This window comes from Macadamia integrifolia, chromosome 11 (assembly GCF_013358625.1).
Source record: "Macadamia integrifolia cultivar HAES 741 chromosome 11, SCU_Mint_v3, whole genome shotgun sequence".
Taxonomy (NCBI): domain Eukaryota; kingdom Viridiplantae; phylum Streptophyta; class Magnoliopsida; order Proteales; family Proteaceae; genus Macadamia; species Macadamia integrifolia.
In genome coordinates, this window is record NC_056567.1 from 26,446,524 (window position 1) to 26,466,251 (window position 19,728).

The 19,728-nt window shown below is 39.3% G+C and overlaps 2 protein-coding genes across 4 annotated transcripts; both read right to left on the reverse strand.

Moving 5' to 3' along the window:
• Positions 1 to 1,746: 1,746 nt before the first annotated feature.
• Positions 1,747 to 8,092, reverse strand: LOC122093028. The gene is made up of 4 exons (XM_042663296.1): positions 7,962 to 8,092; positions 4,823 to 5,060; positions 2,825 to 2,909; positions 1,747 to 2,017 (listed from the first exon to the last, which is right to left on the reverse strand). The coding sequence occupies exons 1-3, from the start codon at positions 8,090 to 8,092 to the stop codon at positions 2,853 to 2,855; spliced, it is 426 nt and encodes a 141-aa protein (XP_042519230.1). The 3' UTR covers positions 1,747 to 2,017; positions 2,825 to 2,852.
• A 3,601-nt stretch (positions 8,093 to 11,693) lies between these two features.
• LOC122093452 lies at positions 11,694 to 14,799 on the reverse strand. 3 transcript variants are annotated; one of them, XM_042663800.1, is made up of 4 exons: positions 14,666 to 14,791; positions 14,076 to 14,569; positions 13,704 to 13,780; positions 11,694 to 13,085 (listed from the first exon to the last, which is right to left on the reverse strand). In XM_042663800.1, the coding sequence occupies exons 2-4, from the start codon at positions 14,110 to 14,112 to the stop codon at positions 12,303 to 12,305; spliced, it is 897 nt and encodes a 298-aa protein (XP_042519734.1). In that variant the 5' UTR covers positions 14,113 to 14,569; positions 14,666 to 14,791; the 3' UTR covers positions 11,694 to 12,302. The 3 variants fall into 3 exon arrangements, with proteins under 3 accessions (XP_042519734.1, XP_042519735.1, XP_042519736.1); XM_042663801.1 differs by having other exon boundaries at positions 14,076 to 14,157; positions 14,666 to 14,773; XM_042663802.1 differs by having other exon boundaries at positions 14,048 to 14,799.
• Between the last annotated feature and the right edge of the window lie 4,929 nt (positions 14,800 to 19,728).

Consider the following 19,728-nt stretch of genomic DNA (forward strand, 5'->3'; position numbering starts at 1 on the left):
TCTCTCTCACCAAAAGCTGTTATCCAGAAGAAAGAAGTCCAGAATCTCGAGATAATGGAAGAAAATGGAGACCCATCGACACCCTCTTGGCTTCAGACCAGTAACAATCTATATCAACGTCGCCATCGTCGTTCATTGTCTCTACTTCTCAATCCTACTCTGTTAATAGTTTTGCTTCCCACTGTGGCTCTCTTACTTTTGTTTCTTGTTGTACCTTCGTTTCTTTCATTTGCTTCTGAGACTTTTAGACCCAATTCTGTGTAGAGAAATTGGGATTCTATTAATTTTTTGCTTGTTCTCTTCGCTGTTGCTTGTGGGTTTCTGAATAGAAGAAACGATGATAGCTTTTTATTATTCCTCTTTTCGCTAATTATGTTCTGAATTTAGTTGAAGGAATTTTTTTTTCCCCTCTCACAATATTCAATTATCTCTTGTAGCTTTGAACTTTAATCAAGTTAATTTAGTTAAATTTCGTAACAATAAAAAAATTTAGTTAAATTTGTCATTTTTGTATCTTCCTTGATTCATTTAATTTCAGTCCAATGGGATTCTCTTGTCAATGGTCATGTTGTCTGAAGAATAAAGAAATCAAATGCAAATCCCCCCGGCAAAGCATGGAAAAGAGATTTGCTTTCATTTGTAGGGTACAATGGCATCACTGCAAACATCTCAGAAGGTGTTTCAGAAAACCCACTTCAATATCCTTTGGATCCGAGGATCTATGATTCTGTTGAGGCTACTGCTTCTGATTCTTCGATTTCGACGAATGTGTTTCATTTGAGGAGGAGCTATAGCTCGAACCCGGATCTCAGGCAAGAGTTCTCATGGGCTTCCAACGAGCGATTCTTTGATGACAATGGCTTCAATTTTAAGGCCGATAAACAGAGACGGAGAAGCGGGAGAGGTAAGGGGTATTGAGCCTTAGTCAAAGACTTGCCAACCACCATCGAACTCAAACGGGAATGGATCAATAGAGACAGAGAAGAAGAGGGGCGATAGGGTTCAGTAGAGTTCATAAAGAAAGGGTATGGGGGAGAGGGGTTTATTTCATTAAGGGTATAATAGGTATTTCATGTTTATAAGGGTATTTTGGAAATTATAAAAATATTAACTTAACTTAACAGTCAGAACTAACGGTGAGGGCTGTTAGATAGCATCTTTTTCTTGTAAGGGAGGGGAGTGATATTTTCGCAAAAGTGGTGGGTCAGTGATGTTTACCCTTTAAAAAAACAAAAGGTAGTCAATCAACATTGCGTCTGTTCCAAACTTCATATTTTATGTTAGAACAGTTTGCACTTTGGATTTAAGAGGATTTGGCTCTTCTCTAATTAATCAGGCGCCCAATTAGTGATCCAAGAGTTAGGAGGACCTCAGACATGCATCTCAATTCATGGGGTACATATTCCCAGGTCATCCAGCCATTGGATCACTAATTGAGTACCCAAATAGTTGGAGAGGATTTTATTCAATTTGAGATCAAAAAACAATTCAGAGAAGTTTGGGACCCAGATCAAACAGATGAAAAACACGAGGCAGTTGGATCTTCATCCTTGAATTTCTCTAAATGGTGGAAAATGCTGACATGGTTGTTCCATGTAATGGAGACTTTTTTTTTTATTATTATTTATTTATTCATTTATTTAAGAATGCATTTCCGATCCAATGATTTGATAAGGAGTGATATTATATAAACCTTGAAAGAATTCAACATCATAAATCAACTTATAAGGTGAAGGAAGCTAAGACTTTCTCAACCCACATCAAATCCCTTTCATAACCGACGTGAAATAAACCACCATATGACTGATCTGAGATCATAATAGACACTGTTCTATGTATAATATCAAACCCTCTTAGAAAACAAGCAAAATTATATGTGGTATAGGGTGTGCCACACTGCTACAATAAAAGTTCTTCTTTGAGTGGTAGTTTTAGAACACCCAACCCGCACGGAATGGTTATGTGAGTGTGTTGACACTTGTTACTCCATTGAATGAATTGCTTCACTCCGAATGCCCTGTATGAAATGATTTGTCAACAATTGAGAATACATGATCCATAGTAACTGAGAAACATCATAGATTCATTGGCACTATGAAGCTTTAGTACAACAGGCTAGGCATTAAGTTGTCTTAGAAGCCTCTTCCCAAAACAAAAAAAGATCCAAAGCATTCAATACCAAAATGTAGCATGAATGAGAAGAATTAGAATGCTATTAACTTCGTCCATTCATATAGGTAATCCACAACGGTAAATTTAACACAACAAAGAGGAGAAAGGCTCCATGAATGATTCACTTATAAAATCTTCTCCAGACAGATCACATATGTGAGCCAACAAACAAACAATAATCAGGGGGGTGGGGAAGGTGGTTTTGGGATGATTCTCTCCAACATCTTGATTACGCTTAGCATACTGGCCAGTTCAATTAGGATCGCGTGGACGGTTGATGAAGCCAATTTAAAATTCCACATGTACAATTTTAGGTCCCACCTGAACTTCACAGTTCATTATGTCTTGACTCTTCCCCAAATATTTCCTGGTGCGCCAATGTCCATTTTTAGGTCAATTAGGGAAAAGAAAAAAGGCTTTACTACTGCCATGTGACAAACTTGTCAGGAACTATATTTTGAAATTTGACAAAGAGAAAAAGAGGCTTGGTGGTGGTTCTCCAAAGCACCTACACTGCTAGATGGCAGATTTGGAGCCCTTGGAAGTATGGCCAGTTCCACTAACCTCCTTGACAAAAACTACAGCACTAATGCAAGAAAGAATGCTAGAACCTCAACCCTTATTCATCAATATAATTATAGTGAAAACTAACCAGTGCTCATACATTCTGGGTTTGTTTGTCAGAGAGATAAGCCAGCAAAAAGCAGATCCAATTCTTCCTCCTGCGCGTTAGATCTCTGCCAAAAATGAAGGGGGGGGGGGGGGGAGAGGAATAAAATCAGATCTGTCAAAATTTCACAACTTATATAAATAAAGGTGCTAAAGTGTCTAACCCAAAAGCTTAAGCTATTAGGTTGAGAGGCCCAACTGGTATATTAAGTCATCCAATGCCCCAGTGTTAGTTGATATGGGATTATTCCTAACACCCCCTTTCACATAGGGGTCGTTGCTTGGAGCAATGGCAAAGAGCTCTTTCCGCCTGCACAGTGGTGCGGGTCCGAGTCCTGGGAACTAGCCTCTCCGTAATGGGGGTAAGGCTGTCTACTTATATACCCTCCCAGAACCCTGCTTAAGAAGTGCAAGAAGCCTTTGTGCACTGGGTAACGGCCTTTACTCCCTTTCACATGTTGCCCCTCTTTCGGGTGAGGGTACTCATGGCATACATGGACGTATAATTAACATAGTAGGCCTGGTGGCTGTCATAACATGTTTGAGATATCCACCCCAAATGCTTAAACTACTAGGTGGAGAGGCTCAACAACTATATAAAGTCATCGGAGGTCCCATGGTTACTCAATGTGGGATTATTCCCAACAATGAGTTGATGACTAAAGAGCGGATCATAGAACCCATCCGATCAAATACGAAAATCCTGATTTGCCAAAGTTGATTCTGTGATTTTATTCTTTGGGTTGGCCCCACTCTCAAGGCGAGGAGACAAACCAAGCAGGGACTGGTTAGACTGTTGTGGCACAAAATTGTCCTCACACTCTCCCCGAAAGGGCCGAAAGGGAGGGAAGGGACCAGAAATTTTCCAAGTCAGGGTAGGAGGATTTGCAGAAAAAAAGTTGGCTGCTGGGCTCCGTAAGTCCTGGAGAGTTTGTCGAGCTAGATTTACCACTTCCGAAGCTCATAACTGCAAGGAGTAATTGCAATGGCCAATTCCCCTTGGGATTCTGGGAATCATGTGCACTTAATAGACGGGTCAAGACAGATACATCCTGGGGTAAGAGACAAAAGAATCTGCCTAAAATGGTATTTTTATAGTCAGCTCCTATTTCAAGTTCTTGATCAGAGACTTGGAGGGACCTTGTTCCCCCTCTCGTGTTTTTTAAAGCTCCCATATCCCATGCAAAAAATCTCCTTTCCTTCTTTGGACTGCTGGCAGGGATAAAATTTTGATGACCATCTTATCTGATGGGTGAATTGCATTGCAAAGGTGTGAGATCCTCCTCCCCCCTCCCCCACCCCACCCCCTTCAAGAGAGAGAGAGAGAGAGAGAGCAGAATCAGTTGAGCTACTTTATGCTCCATAACTTTTTCACCACAAAAATCCGGTCTACTTTCTTACTGGAGTTTTGGATGTCCTGGGTTACACCTGCATCTTTGCAGCTCTAATTGAAGCACACAAGCCAATAAGAGCTTTCAGCAGATGACAGAACAACTCTTAAGGAATCGGCCACCCTTTATAATATGCTTGGTGGTATGGATTATGGAACGAGAGGAATGAAAAAATCTTCAATATAAATCAGTGACTGTGTTCAAAGTGATTATTTGCGTTCACCTTTTCTCTGTGATTGTGACTTGCTAAGCTATTACAGGGATCAATTACTTTTGCGATTTGGGCATCAGTAGGTCATTACATGTTCTAGGCTTCTAGTAAAAGGCTATATGGTTGCACTAGGGGCAGGTCATCCTCTGACATCTCCTGCCATCCGTATTCTTTGTTTCTCTTTCTCTCTTGCTATATAAATTTTACCTTTGTTACTTAAACAAACAAGAAAAAAGACATAGGCCATATCCTCAATAATGATCTGATATCCAAGTAGACATCAATAAGGCATATATAACCATAAGCTTCACAATAATTACATAATCACCACACATCTTGATTATATCAGGTTTTTATCGAAAGTAAGAAGCTTTCTAACCTGAATGGACATAAGTTGCAATACTTTGTTGAGAACTCGCTTACGATGTGTTGCATAGCTGCTGCTTATAGGAAGTTTGTCCACTCTCTTCATTTCTGCTTGAACTACCATCATCTTCTCATCATTCCCCATTTCCCTCCATTGGATTGTAGCCTGAGTAGCAACTCTACTGTCTTTAGCCTGATCAAGGGCACTAGTGCCCTTAAGATGATCGAATGGATCCAGTTTTCTAATAACCCTGCAAAAAGATAGTAGAAAAAAGATCAGCGATCCTGAAATTACTTTTCAAAATTCCTACATAGAGGTGGGGTTTGGGGGAGCGGAGAAAAAAAGAGTTTATTAAAGAAAAGAAAGAGAAAAATAGTGATCCATTGAAAATCTGAATGCAGGTTAACTGCAGAGATGGATATGTTTGATCATCTTAATTGAAAAACGGTCTGGGCTGATATGAGTAAGAGGCAAAGCAAGGAGACTTAAGGATCTAACAAGGACTTGGAAGATGGAGAGGAAAATACAGGCGCAAATGGAAAGCAGGATCTTGAAGGAGGATATGACATTGGAGAGGAGCCAAAGGAGGCTCCTTGCCAGTGTACAAATAATCTAGACCTTTGGCACAGGAGCCAAAAGGAAAAGGATCCTTAAAGTTTTATCATGGAGAAATTAAGTCATCAATCATCAATTCTCTGAGTCAAGTGATGATACAGGGGGAAAAGTTTCTGATGTTCCCATCCCAATAAAAGGGAGTATCTGTATCCAGAAGTATTCATAAGAAATTCTATGATATGGTGGCCAAGCCGTTAGAAAGAAGAGTCAGACTATGGAAAATTTAATCAATCATGAACCACAAGCTGAAACTTCACTGGTTGGCAAAGCCAATCTCTCACCTTTAAGACAACACACAATGTAGGAGAGATGTCAGACTACGTCAAAAGATACCATGTGCCAATGGCAAAGTGTACCAGAATTTCCAATAAAGTGGGAAATTTTTTTGGCCGAAAGGTGTGCAATGGAGTTCCTTCATGCATATGATGGTGAAGGTCCATTAATGTAAACTGAGGGATGTCAATTAGTGTAACAGGCTAGCATCTGTGAATCAGTTTTAGGTTCCATTCAGTTGCTGCCCTGCTGGAAAGTCTGTTTTTTGGGCTTCTTGCTATGTTTATCTCTTTTACTGCTTTTCTTATATATATCTGCTGGCTGTGTTCTCAATAAAATTGTTAGGTCAAACTAATGGGTTATGATTTTGTAATTGATTACAAGACTCGAAAAGAGAATGTGGCGACTGATGCATTCTCTAGAAGAAAAGATAAGGGGGGAAAATTTACAATTTTCAGTCCAGTCTCCATTGGCTTGATCTTCTCCAAGAAAAGATGAAAAATAATTAAAGGTGAAAGAAATAATGGAATGAATTCAACAAGGGGAGGCTGCGAGTCCATGGAGCTACAAAGAAGGAATTCTATTTTTCAAAAACTGAATTTACTGGTTGGAAGAATCTCCTTTGGTTCCTATAATTTTGGAGGAGATTCACTCAAGTAGATGTGAAGGTTATCACAAGACTCTCCAATGGACGACAATCAATTTTCTATTGGAGTGGAATGAGGAGTATTAGGGAGCACATCAAGCAATATGACACTTGCCAACGACATAAATGAGAGAATACGGAATACCTCACCAACAAGCCTATTCTATCCACTTCCAATTCCTAATAGGTACGGACGGATCTATCCATAGATTTTACGGATGGACTCCCAATTTCTAGAGGTAAATGTACAATTTTCATGGTAGTAAATCGCTTTTTGAAGTTCGCACATTTCATTCCCATTTCTCATCCGTATTCATCAACATCTGTGGCTTAGGTCTTCTTTGATAACATTTTCAAATTGTATGAGATGCCCAGGAGTATTGTTTGTGACAAACACCCAATCATCACTAGTTCATTTTGGAATGAATTGTTCTGTTTGCAAGGTACGAATTTCAATTTTTCCTGGACATGTCATCCTCAAACTGACAGCTAGACAGAAGTGGTAAACTGAACGTTTTAGATGTATTTGCAGTGCTTCACTAGCAACAAGCCAAAGGATTGGGTTCATTGGGTCTCTTGGGTCGAATATTGTTACAACACTAGCATACACTAGCAACAAAAAAGATGTCATATAACAAATGAGATACTCTATGGTCACACCCTACCCACATTGTTGTTGTACATCCTGGGCACAACTCAAGTGGAATCTGTGGATAAGGAGCTCAAGGATTGTGATCAAGTTCTCAAGCAACTACAGGAACGGTTACTAATGGCTCAAAATCGAATGAAAATATGTATAACAATCACCACACGGACAAGAGTTTCAATATAGGAGATTTCATGTACTTACATCTCCAACCATACTAGCAGGTTTCCATGGCACTTGGAATCTCAAGTTGTCACCATGCTACTATAGGCCATTCAAAATAATTCACAAAGTGGGTCCTGTGGCATACGAGCTCTAGCTATCTACTGGGTCGAGAATAATCTCGTTTTTTATGTATCATGCCTTAAGAAGAAGATTGGTCAAATGTTCAAGTACCCGGTAAGCTGCCCAAAGTCCAAAGTGAGGAAGATATCCCCACAGTTGCAGCTGCAGAATATTTTGGGTCGTCGAATTCAAAAGCAATGAGAAGTTCCGGTGCATTGGAAGGGGTTAGCACCTACTGATTCAACTTGGGAGGAGTGAAAATGAGGTTTCCAACCCTTGTGGACAGGGTTGAATTTTTTGGGGAAGAAATGTTATGTTCTTGTAAAGCCACATATATCACATGTAATGAGGTGGCAGTATCTTAGTAAGTCTAGAGAATTTGTTTAAAACCTTTATGTGGGTTGAATGAGTCTTGTAATGGTAGTTTGACTAAGTCTTCTAATGGGTGAATAAACCTAGTCACTAGGAGATTAGGGTTGTACTTAAACATTGGGTTATGGAGTCGGTTATCTTCCTAAGTTGTAGGAAGTGGTCTGATGTAGTCTTTAACGGTAGATTTGAAGGAGTCTGTTAACGGGTGAATAATCCTAAGTTGTAGGATGTATGGAGAGTCTTTAAGAGTTTGTTATTGCACGTATTGAGTCTATATATAAAGGTTGTAATGAGTGAAGGGAAGAGGATCTTACGAATGCAAGCTTTGAACATTTGGAGGTTGGTTCCCTCGAAATAACTGTTTTCTTAGTCTGTTCTTATCCAACTTGTCAAAACAAGTAAGAATAGACACAAGGGTGAGAGAAGAGAACATTTCTTGTCTCATCCTTTGTCTATTCATACCTATTTTGATAAGTTGGATAAGAACAAACTAAGAAAATAGTTCTTTTGAGGGAACCAACCTCCAAATGCTCAAAGCTTGTACTAGTAAGATCATCTTCCTTCCACTTCTTACCCCTTAAACAACTTCCCTATACTTGCTAAGATACTGCAAACTCATTCCATGTGATATACATGTGATGCAGTTAAATCACCTAATGAGCTTATTTTATTAAAAATAAGTTTTGGATTGGGTTATGTATATGTTGGGCCTTTGATCCAATGTGTTTTCATTGTAATGGGCCACTTTAACAGGCCTACAATATGAATCGAGTCTAGGCATACGGGATTAATTAAGTTAGTGTCCTTATTTTAATTTTTATTACGTGTTTAGTTAGGCTGAATTACGATTCTGTAAGTCCACTCCAGTTTTGATTAGTTTCCCGGTCAGTTTATGTTACCTTATTAGTTAAGGATTGGGTTAGGCCTTTTCAATTTAGTGTTTAGGTTTGTTTTTCAGTCTTCTATATAAGTTTGTACGAGGGGTTCATCCTTGTAAATGAATTTGATTAATGAGAATTGGCTTGAGCCATTCTCATTAAGATACTGCAACCTCATTACATGTGATATACGTGCGATGCAGTTAAATCACCTTAATGAGCTTATTTTATTAAAAATAAGTTTTGGCTTGGGTTATGTATGTGTTGAGTCTTTGATCCAATGTGTTTTCATTGTAATGGCCACTTTAATGGGCCGAGGCTACTCATACTGGATTAGTTAAGTTAGTGTCTTTATTTATTTATTTTCATTGTTATTAAGCGTTTTAATTAGGCTGGATTAGGATTTGTAAGTCCAATCCTTTTTTAAGTCCTTTTACTTTAGTTTCCTAGTCAGTTTATGACTTTATGTTACCTTACTAGTTAAAGATTGGGTTATGTCTTTCCTTTTTTTGGGTTTAAGTCTTCTATCTACGATTGTCCAGCCGTTTACACGAATTTGATTAATAAGACTTTGGCTTAAGCCTTTTCTTTATTCTGTGAGATTCAGATTTGATATAAGACTCCATTGAGAGTGAGAAACCCTTGGATTGTAGGGATTCTAATCTAAGCCTATTGGTGGGAGATCAAAGTTCATTTCCACTTCTATATTTTCTGTTTTCTTCTCTCAAGTAAGTGTTCTTTCTCCTATCGTTACTGGTGTTCGCTGAGATTGATTAAACTTGGGTTTGGAAAGATTAATCATCATCCTTTACTGCTGTCCATTTACTGTTGATGTAGAGTGTTAAATAACAGCAAGGGATACCCAAGTAATGGCTGGCGGTAGCCCTGTTTTGGGGGGCCTTTGGCTGAAAAACGAGATTGACAATAAAAGGGAATCTAGCCCTTGGATTCTGCCCAAACTTTGAGGCATTGAAGTGCATCCTAAAAGTGTTCTTCGACCAGGTTTTAGCCAGATCAGATCTGCTGCTCTGTTGTTAAAATAAATCACATCATTGCGGGTGTTGTGTTTCAATATTTTATTGTTTTGACTGTTGATTTAAATCCGACCATTAGAACATTGCTGTATTTTGGGGATTATCTATTCTAACGGTTTATAAACAATGACCAGAATCTGACCCCCATCTGATACGGTTGATTTTGACCTTGTAGTTGACCTAAATTCTGTTTTAAGGTTTGCTTGAGATCCTGCTGAAAAGGGTGTGTAATCTAAACCTAGGACCATCAAATTCTACAAGGAAATTAAATCACCCATTTTAAGTAGATTTTGAAAGAATTAAGCCTCCCTAATGGCAATTCAGTTGAGAGTTTGGACTTGGGGTCTCTTTACATAGACACTTTGCTCGCTCCTATTTTCTGCAATTCTATGTTATTAAAACTATGTTACCTGAACACGTCTCAGGTTCCCCACGGTATGCAAAGCCTTATGCTCCAGAAGAGTGGGTGGGAGGGCCCAAGCCAAATGGGTTATAGTCATACACCCAATTCAAGGGCAAAGGTCGTTCAAGTAATAGAGAGATTTGGGTTTGAAGAGATAGTTAACCCCTAAGCCTGAGCGGTTTTCTGCATCCAACACAATTCATTATTTTCTTGGACGAGATTTGGAGGAGTATAAACATATCAGCTATCAATCCAACCTTTAGAATTTATACTTTTCTTTTACATGTCTAAAAAGCGAGAGAGTTCACAATAACTATAAGTAATTGAAGAAAACCAGAGAGTGGAAGAGTAACAGAAAATTCAGAAAACCTAACGAGCAATTCAAAGAGAAGAGGAACTTACGGTTTTGCTCTCTGGAAATCTAACCGGAGCTAAACCTGTGTTCTCTAATCCCGCAACGTAAATTCGAAACTGGGCCTTTTAAGGAAAAATAAGGCTGCGTTTGGTCGCGTCGTTCTATACGAATAAAAAAACGAAATAAAGTGTTTGATGTCAACTTATGCTGCGTTTGATAACAAAAACAGAAACAACGTTTCGTATTAAAAATGAAAATTTCAGCTTTTGTGTTAAAGTGTCGCCTTTTTTTTTTCTTTTGGAGGAACGACGGAACAACCTCTTGCCATTCCGTAAATTCTCGTTTTTTTTTTTACTTTTTATTCCAAGAAAACCGAAACACGCCATAAACGAACCAAACACTTTATTCCATATTTTCGTTCCCATAGAACCAAAAAAACCCCATAAATGTTTTTTTAAAACATTACCAAACGGCAGCCTTAGTGTTTTTTAATTTCTTTTTTTTTTAACGAAAAGGAAAAAAATACACTAGAAACGCAAAATGATGGACCGACGAAACCTTGTTATGTCATTTTGATTTCATTCCAAATACCAAAAAAGTGAACAAGGATAATCATTCCTGAAATAAGTTCTGTCAAACACAATTTTTTTTTTGTTTTAAAACGACATTTTGACACAGAAATTGAAATTTATGTTTTTCACAAGAAACATTGTTCTGAAACTGAATGACAACCAAACACAGCCAATAATGGGTAAGGGTTGGTTTTGGTGAGGTAAGGGTGAATTGGAAACCAAACCAATAAAGAGGGTTTTGGGCGGTTTTGGTTTGGTTTTGGATTATTATCAGTTTTTTCGTATCTGGTTGATTTTGGTTTCAGACCAGTTTGGGTTTGGTTTTGACATAAATATGTATGCAAAATTAGGGGGAAATATGATTTTAATGAGGTTCGGGATGGTATCAGGTTCTTTATCTGATGATATTGTTTGGTTCCGATCTGGTTCTTCCACCCGGTTTCAATTTCTGGTTAAGTTGGTTTCAGTTTGATTCACTTGGTTTCAGACTTTCAGGTGTGTGATACCCAAATCTACATTGATTCGGTTCAGGCCGGGGCTCACCGGATCAGGTTCAATTTTGAACCCCTAGGTGAACTAAAGAGCATAAGACCTCCTCCCCCCTAGTCCAATCTCGATTTGGATCAAAGAGAAGACAGAATCAGCTAGAATTGCTCCACCTAGAAAATGGGATCAAGAGGGCATGTAGACCTCCCTAGATATCAGATTTTAATTGGGGCTCTGCCTTGAGAAGTTCTAATTTGAACAATTCAATTCTGACCTCCCAGTTCCAATTCCAAATTTCTTTAATCATCCCAAAATATGTTCTAAGAAGTAATCCAAATTATTCAAAAAATTAAACTGGTTAATGACCTGTCCCTAATGGTTTGGGTTAAGTATGACCCATTCTGAGTTGGAGTGAAATATGAGAATTTAAAATGACAGAGATTTCTTAGTCTAAAGGTTTGAATGCACTGAATATGGTGAGAACAAATACATGCAGCTCTATCTTCAGCAAATGATTAACAGCAGTGTACATAACCAGTAGGGAGTTAAAGGAGAAGCCGTCAGTTGAGTTGAACAAGTGTCATTGAAGACTGCATTTGATTGGTCCCCCCAATATTGGATCCAGAAAACAAAAAAAAATGTTAGTGTGAGGTTCTGTAGTCACCCTTTTTTTTGGCAACAGTATATTCTCCGATCTGTAGTCACCTTTTTTTTGTTTTTGGAATATTATTTCTTGCTAGAGCTTGAGCAGGGAAACCAAGTCATGAGAGTTTCTTGAGCAAGAAAGGCTTTCCGATTCTTGCGAAACAGATAACAGGGTGGAGAAAGTGTTATCCTCAACTGTTGGCATACTGTCTATAGTTGGCTTCTTCTATTCTTAAGTCGAGTCTTTGACTTGGTCATGAAAATCATTCCATGAAAGACAAATTAACTCCCAGAATGGTGGCTACTTGATGTATGCGGCTCTCCATCACCAGTCACATTATGACTGGCCAGATGACTTTGTGAAACTACAGCATCTTCAGATATGACTGAAAGATCCTCTTCATGATCATCACAATCATCATCACAATCAGAACCACAGAATATCTCCTTTGAAGGAAGTGGCAATGATCCTCCAACTGTTTGGCCAGAAGAAATTTTTTTTTCATGTTTGTCTTCACATAACATCAGCAGATCATTGGAGATTTGGCAATGGCCTTCAACTCCTCCATAAGTCGAAGTTTCTGAAGATGCATCAACTGAATCTCTCTCATTGGGCGCATGGAAAGACAATCCAGCAGATCCAGAATGCAGCTCACTAGCCTCTATTACATCATCCGCATCATCTAGAGGAGGTAATGATGTTGTGGATGTTTGGTTATCTGGAAGAGGTTCATTCTGAGAAGCAATGTTGTTTGCAGCGGCATCGTCAGCTACCAATGGAGGACTAGGTCCAGTTTCTATCTCATTAACACCTTGATGGGTATCTACATCTTTGGTTGGGAAGATTTCATGAATTTCTTGAACAGATGAAGGAAATGATTCCTCATCCACGTCAAAAAGGCTTCCAGAAATTAATGCAGAAGCCAAATTATGTGATTGGATGTCTGAATCCTGAATAGAGATGGAGTTTCCAGAAGTAATAGGTGGAACTGCATCTATAATTCCAGCAGTATTTTCAGAACTGGCAACTTCAACGGTATCCGATGCCATGGATGCTGCAGAATCCTGCAGAAAGATACGCATGATAATCCCAAAGTAAGCAAAATAAGATCAAACAAAGATATTTGATCTTAACCCAGAAGCAACTACATTTAATGAATGATAAAATGAATACTGATTTTGAATATCCAAACCATATTCACCACCAACAGAAAGTAACAAATTCCATATGACTCACAAATGAGGTTATAATGCAGGGTAATATAATGTTATCTTGTTAAGATATTAAAGTAAATCAACAAGATGAATGCAAGAAATAACAAAAACCAAAATGAACATTAGGCAAGGTCTTCAGCCCTCGGAGACTAGTGAGCACAACTGACCATATTTTAGTCACATTTGTACAATTTCCCAGTTGTTCATATTATAGGAATGTTGTGCCTCATGTCTTTGCAGGAACTCCCTAGGGTCGTCATTTTGTAATCTATAAGAATCTCACAATATCCATGTTAAACACAATCAGCTTCATTTTTTTTGGGAGTCAACAAGTTGTAGATTGTCTCCAAAAATTTATTTTATTTAAAATGAAACTGATCTGACCAATTGCCAAAGCTTAATCATACAAGGAAATAGCGTCAAAAGGATTATCACAGCTCCAATCCCACTCAGGTTAAGAAAACTAACCAGCTCTGCACGAATTTGTTCAGTGTTGCTCACATTTCCGTCGACAGCACTAGACAGTGATGTACTCTCCTTATCATCTGCATTAAAATAGAAAAATAAAAAAAGGAACATCATAGCTAAATTAGTGTCGGCTCAAATTTTCTTTCTGCCTTTTTCCCTCGTGTATTATCAATCACAAAGAGATTTGCATGAGAAGAGAAAAAGATGGACTTTAGGAGACAGTCCTCCAGAGTAGAGAGTCATAATCCTCTTAGAAGAATCCAAATCCAACAGATAACAAAAACCATCAATGGGTTTCAATTTGCAGGAGCAAAAACCAAATGATGTTAAGGAGACAAACATACAGCAAAGAAACCAAGATGTAAATCATACAGAATTTGTAAGGGCTGAGAAGTGCTGCCTCAAGCATTGCTTTAAAGTCTAAAGCAGCAGACACCAGTGGTTCATTTCCCTCCTGTAAAAAAATCTAGTGAAATAAGAAAACTGAAAAGAATAACGTGAATTTAGAAACTGATTCACAAGTAAGCAGTTCCAAAATAATATTTCAATGTTGAATTGTTGAATTGTTGAATTGTTGAATTGTTGATGGAACAAGTTTGGTGTTTAAGGGGTATAATATAACAAAATTTCCATTCGACAAGCTTTCCTGTATCTAATTATCAAGATGTATAAAAGGCACAAATGTTTAAAATAAAAATAATATCCCAAACAAGATTAAGCCAACTCAAGACACAGTCCAGTCACTGCACCTCCTGAAATTCCTTTAAGATGCACTCCCACTGCATAATAAAGTATCAAAATGCCTACAGATATTCATTGTAATGGTTGTTCTCTCTTATCAAACACTCTCCTGTTCTCCTGTTCCCCTATTTAACCATTGCATAATCCTCGAAACCACATCAGGAAGAGATAAGTACATGAAGATATGGGAAAAGAAAGGCCAGCAAAAATTATTTTTTTACCTCGAAACCTCATCAGTAAGAGATAAGTACATGAAGATATGTGATGGGGACATCAAGACATAAAGCCGAAGGAAGAAGAAGACCCAACCTTCTTTGTGGTTGGAGGAGTAGAAGGAGGAAGAAAAAAAGAAAGAAAAGGAAGGCTCGGTCCTGCCTTCCCAGCGCTGGATCGAGTCCTCTCCTTCCTTTCTTTGCCAAGATTGTGTGGCCCCCACCAAATCTGATATGTAATTTTAATTCCTAAGATTTTGCCAAGATTGTGTGGGCCCCACCAAATCTGATATGTTAGTAGTTTTATGTCCTAAGATTTTGTTTATTTAGGTCATTAAGTAGGAAACTAAATAACATTCCTATTTGTTTTTTTTTAGGAAACTTCTTTATTTCTGAGATTATGTTCCTAGATTAGCCTTTTCTTTTTAGTAAGTATCATATTATTTATGTAAGGCCATTGGCCACAATGAAAATTAATGAATGAAGAATATTGAAGGCAAAACAGCCCCAAAACCCCCCCCCCACGATTTCTCTTTCTCTCCCCTCTCCCTTTTCTCATCTCTCACTCTCGGTCTCCCTCTGTTTCACGCCTCCTCTCTCTCTCATTCTCTTTTCTCCCTTTCTCACCCTTCATCCTTCTCTTTTCTGTTTTCTGTCTTTCCTGTTGCTGTTGCCCTATTGCAAAAATTGTTCACCATCATTAGAGATTATCTCCATCGAGAAAACCCCAACTGGGTTGCTGCTGGAACTTCCCCAACAATCAGAATTGCTGTTCTTCATCAAGTATGTTGGACTGCAACTCTTTATTTTGGAGGACTTCGACTTCTTCTTTACTCCTCAGACCAGGACAGCAACAAGGTAACTAATTAAACTAAACCCCTTCCACCTTCATATATCCTTGTTACATGTTGCAGCCCATTAACATTGAAACCAACCTATGCCCTTTTGCTTATGTCTATTTTTACCCATTGTTTTAAGACGTTTTCGTCACTGTTATGTTTCCAAAACCTTTGCTGATTTTTCTATTTTAGTTGGTTGCTAGAGGACATTGATTGTTTGCATATCTTATTTGGTGTTTGGATTGATTTGTGCTGAACCTAACATTCGTATGACGTTTGTTCCCTTCCCCATGTCGCCACTTGAAGCTTAAGTAAGAGTTTGTGTTTTTCCGCCTAGATTATTATTGCTTTTTGCTACTTTGTTTATTAGTCTCATTCTATTTTGCATGCTTAATCTTGTTTGCTGAGTTTCTTTTGTCCTATCTACCCAAGTCACTTCTGTAATAATAGCACTGACAAACTGCTGATGAATAAGAGGGTCATACCCTTTCTGAGTTCTAGAGTAACCAAGAAACACACTGATGTAGGGGGTTCCTAGGTGACTAGGTCTCCTACAAGATTAACTAACTAGGTAGGGTTAACTCAAGGGACTTGGGTAGATAGGACAAAAGAAATTCAGCAAACAAGATTAAGCATGCAAAATAGAATGAGACTAATAAACAAAGTAGCAAAAAACAATAATAATCTAGGCGGAAAAACACATAAATTCTTACTTAAGCTTCAAGTGGGGACATGGGGAAGGGAACAAACGTCATACGAATGTTAGGTTCAGCACAAATCAATCCAAACACCAAATAAGATATGCAAACAATCAATGTCCTCTAGCAACCAACTAAAATAGAAAAATCAGCAAAGGTTTTGGAAACATAACAGTGATGAAAATGTCTTAAAACAATGGGTAAAAATAGACATAAGCAAAAGGGCATAGGTTGGTTTCAATGTTAATGGGCTGCAACATGTAACAGGGATATATGGAGGTGGAAAGGGTTTAGTTTAATTAGTTACCTTGTTGCTGTCCTGGTCTGAGGAGTAAAGAAGAAGTTGAAGTCCTCCAAAATAAAGAGTTGCAGTCCAACCTACTTGATGAAGAACAACGATTCCGATTGTTGAGGAAGTTCCAGCAGCAACCCAGTTGGGGTTTTCTCGATGGAGATAATCTCTAATGATGGTGAACAATTTAAGCAATAGGGCAGCAGCAACAGGAAAGACAGAAAACAGAAAAGAGAAGGATGAAGGGTGAGAAAGGGAGAAAGGAGAATGAGAGAGAGAGCCGTGAGAGAGAGAGGAGGCATGAAACAGAGGGAGACAGAGAGTGAGAGATGAGACAAGGGAGGGGAGAGAAAGAGAAATCGTGGGGGGGGGTTTGGGGGTTGTTTTGCCTTCAATATTCTTCATTCATTAATTTTCATTGTGGCCAATGGGCTTACATAAATAATAGGATAATTACTAAAAAGAAAAGGCTAATCTAGGAACATAATCTCATAAATAAAGAAGTTTCCTAAAAAAAACAAATGGGAATGTTATTTAGTTTCCTACTTAACCCAATGACCTAAATAAACAAAATCCTAGGACATAAAACTACTACCATATCAGATTTGGTGGGGGCCACACAATCTTGGCAAAATCCTAGGAATTAAAATTATATATCAGATTTGGTGGGGGCCACACAATCTTGGCAAAATCTTAGGAATTAAAATTACATATCAGATTTGGTGGGGACCACACAATCTTGGCAAAGAAATGAAGGAGAGGACTCGATCCAGTGCTGGGAAGGTTGGACCGAGCCTTCCTTTTCTTTCTTTTTTTCTTCCTCCTAATCCTCCAACCACAAAGAAGGTTGGGTCTTCTTCCTTTGGCTGTACATCTTGATGTCTCCATCAACTCTCCCCGGCTTGGAAGAATTCACCTCCGGTGAATTAAAGCTCATGTAATACTCAAGTAGGTCTGGGTTGAGTTGTTGGACTTCTTGCATTGTGATCCAGGTGTTGTCAATTTCCGGACGTCCATGCCACTTGACCAAGAACTCTCTAGAACCTCCAATGTGTGTGGACACAATCCTCTCATCAAGGATTTCCTCAACTTCTTCAGTTCTTCTCGTGACCTTAGGCACAGGTGGTAATGAGGTGGGGGGAAGTGGTTGGCTTGGCTCAGAAGTCTCATTAATGTTGAAAGGGAAGTCTTCAAGGTCATCAAGATAGAAAGGGGTAAAGGTAGAGGTACCATGGTATGGGACTAGGTCTTCAACATTGAAAATATTGCTGATCTCCATGCTAGCTGGCAGATCAAGAACATATGCATTGGCACCTATCCTCTTGAGTACCTTGAACGGACCTGTGCTACGAGCATGTAGCTTGCTCGCTTTTCCCCTAACAAAACGTTGCGGCTTGATTCTTACCATCACCATATCGCCCTCTTGAAACTCTTGTAGCCTTCTCTGCACATCTGCCTTCGATTTGTATTGCTCATTGCTCAGTGCTATCTGTCTCCTTATACCTGCATGCAAATCATGTATATGCTGAGCAAAAGATTCAGCTGACTGGGAGGTCCTAGAACTAGACACGACTGGGATAAGGTCTATGGGTGCCCGAGGCTGGTATCCTGAACAGATCTCAAAGGGGGACATACCAGTGGTACGGTTCTTAGAACTATTATATGCAAACTCAGCCTGGCTAAGGACTCGATCCCAACTGGTAAGGTGTTTCTCCTATGAGGCAACGTAATAAATTCCCTAAGCTCCTATTGACAACCTTGGTCTGGCCATCGGTCTGCGGGTGGAAAGCGGAGGAGAAACGGAGCTTCGTGCCCATCATCCGCCATAGGGTCCTCCAAAAATGACTAGTGAACTTAACATCCCTATCGGACACTATGACGAGGGGTAACCCATGGTACTTGACAACCTCATTAAAGAAAAGTTTGGCTACTATGGATGCATCGGAGCTCTTAGAGCATGGGATGAAATGGGCCATCTTCGAGAAACGGTCAAAAACCACATAAACAGAATCATGGCCTCTCGAAGTTCTTCGTAGACCAAGCACGAAGTCCATGGTAAGGTCCTGCTAAGGGGAATGGGGAAGGGGTAGGGGAGTGTACAATCCCGTGTTTTGCTTTTGTTGTTTGGCGGTCTGGCATGTCCTGCACTGACTCACAACTCTAGCAACATCCTTCTTTAGTCCTGGCCAAAAGAATCGGTCCTCAACGAGAGTGATGGTCTTATCGCGAGCGAAGTGGCCAGCGACTCCCCCAGCATGCAATTCCCAGATCAGGAAATCTTGGAGTGAAGTCCTAGGAATGCACAACTTGCTTCCTTTAAAAAGAAAGCCCTCCCTAAGTAGATAGTCCGAGCGGTTGACTGGGTGGCCTTCACTTAAGGAAGTGAACGGCTCACTAAAATCAGGATAGGTGGGGAATTGGTCCTTGACTCGCTCGAGCCCTACAACCTCTACACTCATTGCCTAGAGTAGCACCCTAGCCCGACTCTTAGCATTGGTGCGAATGAGGAATATATTCACCCGCCTTAGTGAATCCGCAGCAGTATTCTCGACACCAGGTCTGTACTTGAGTACAAAAGTGTACTCTTGGAGAAACTCAATCCACTTGGCATGCCTCTGGTTAAGTTTCTTTTGGGCACTCAGGTATCTCAGAGCTTGGTGGTCAGAGAATAGCACGAATTCTTGCGGTAAAAGGTAATGTCGCTAATAGCGTAATGATTGGACAACCGCATAGAATTCCTTGTCATATGTGGAATATCGTTGCCTAGCTTCATTAAGCTTCTCACTAAAATAGGCAATAGGGTGGCCGGCCCTCTTGTCCTAGGACACCACCTATCCCAACACCAGATGCATTACAATTCACTTCGAAGACCTTAGAGAAATCTGGGAGGTGCAGGACTGGAGCTTCAGTCATAAGCTTTTTAATATCATTAAAGGCCTTCGTAGCACTCTTAGTCCATTGAAACTCCTTTTTCATGCAATCTGTGATAGAAGACATAATGGAGCTAAACCGGTTGATGAATCTTCTGTAGAAAGTGGTTAAACCATGAAAACTTCGTACCTCATTAATGTTAGTTGGCTCAGGCCACTCTACAATCGCTCTCAGTTTCTCAGGGTCAGCAGATACTCCCTGAGCTGACACAACAAATCCCAAGAAGATGACTTGATCACTCATGAAAGTGCACTTCTTGAGGTTGACATAGAGTTTCTCTTGTAAAAGTACATGAAAAAACCTTCTGTAAGT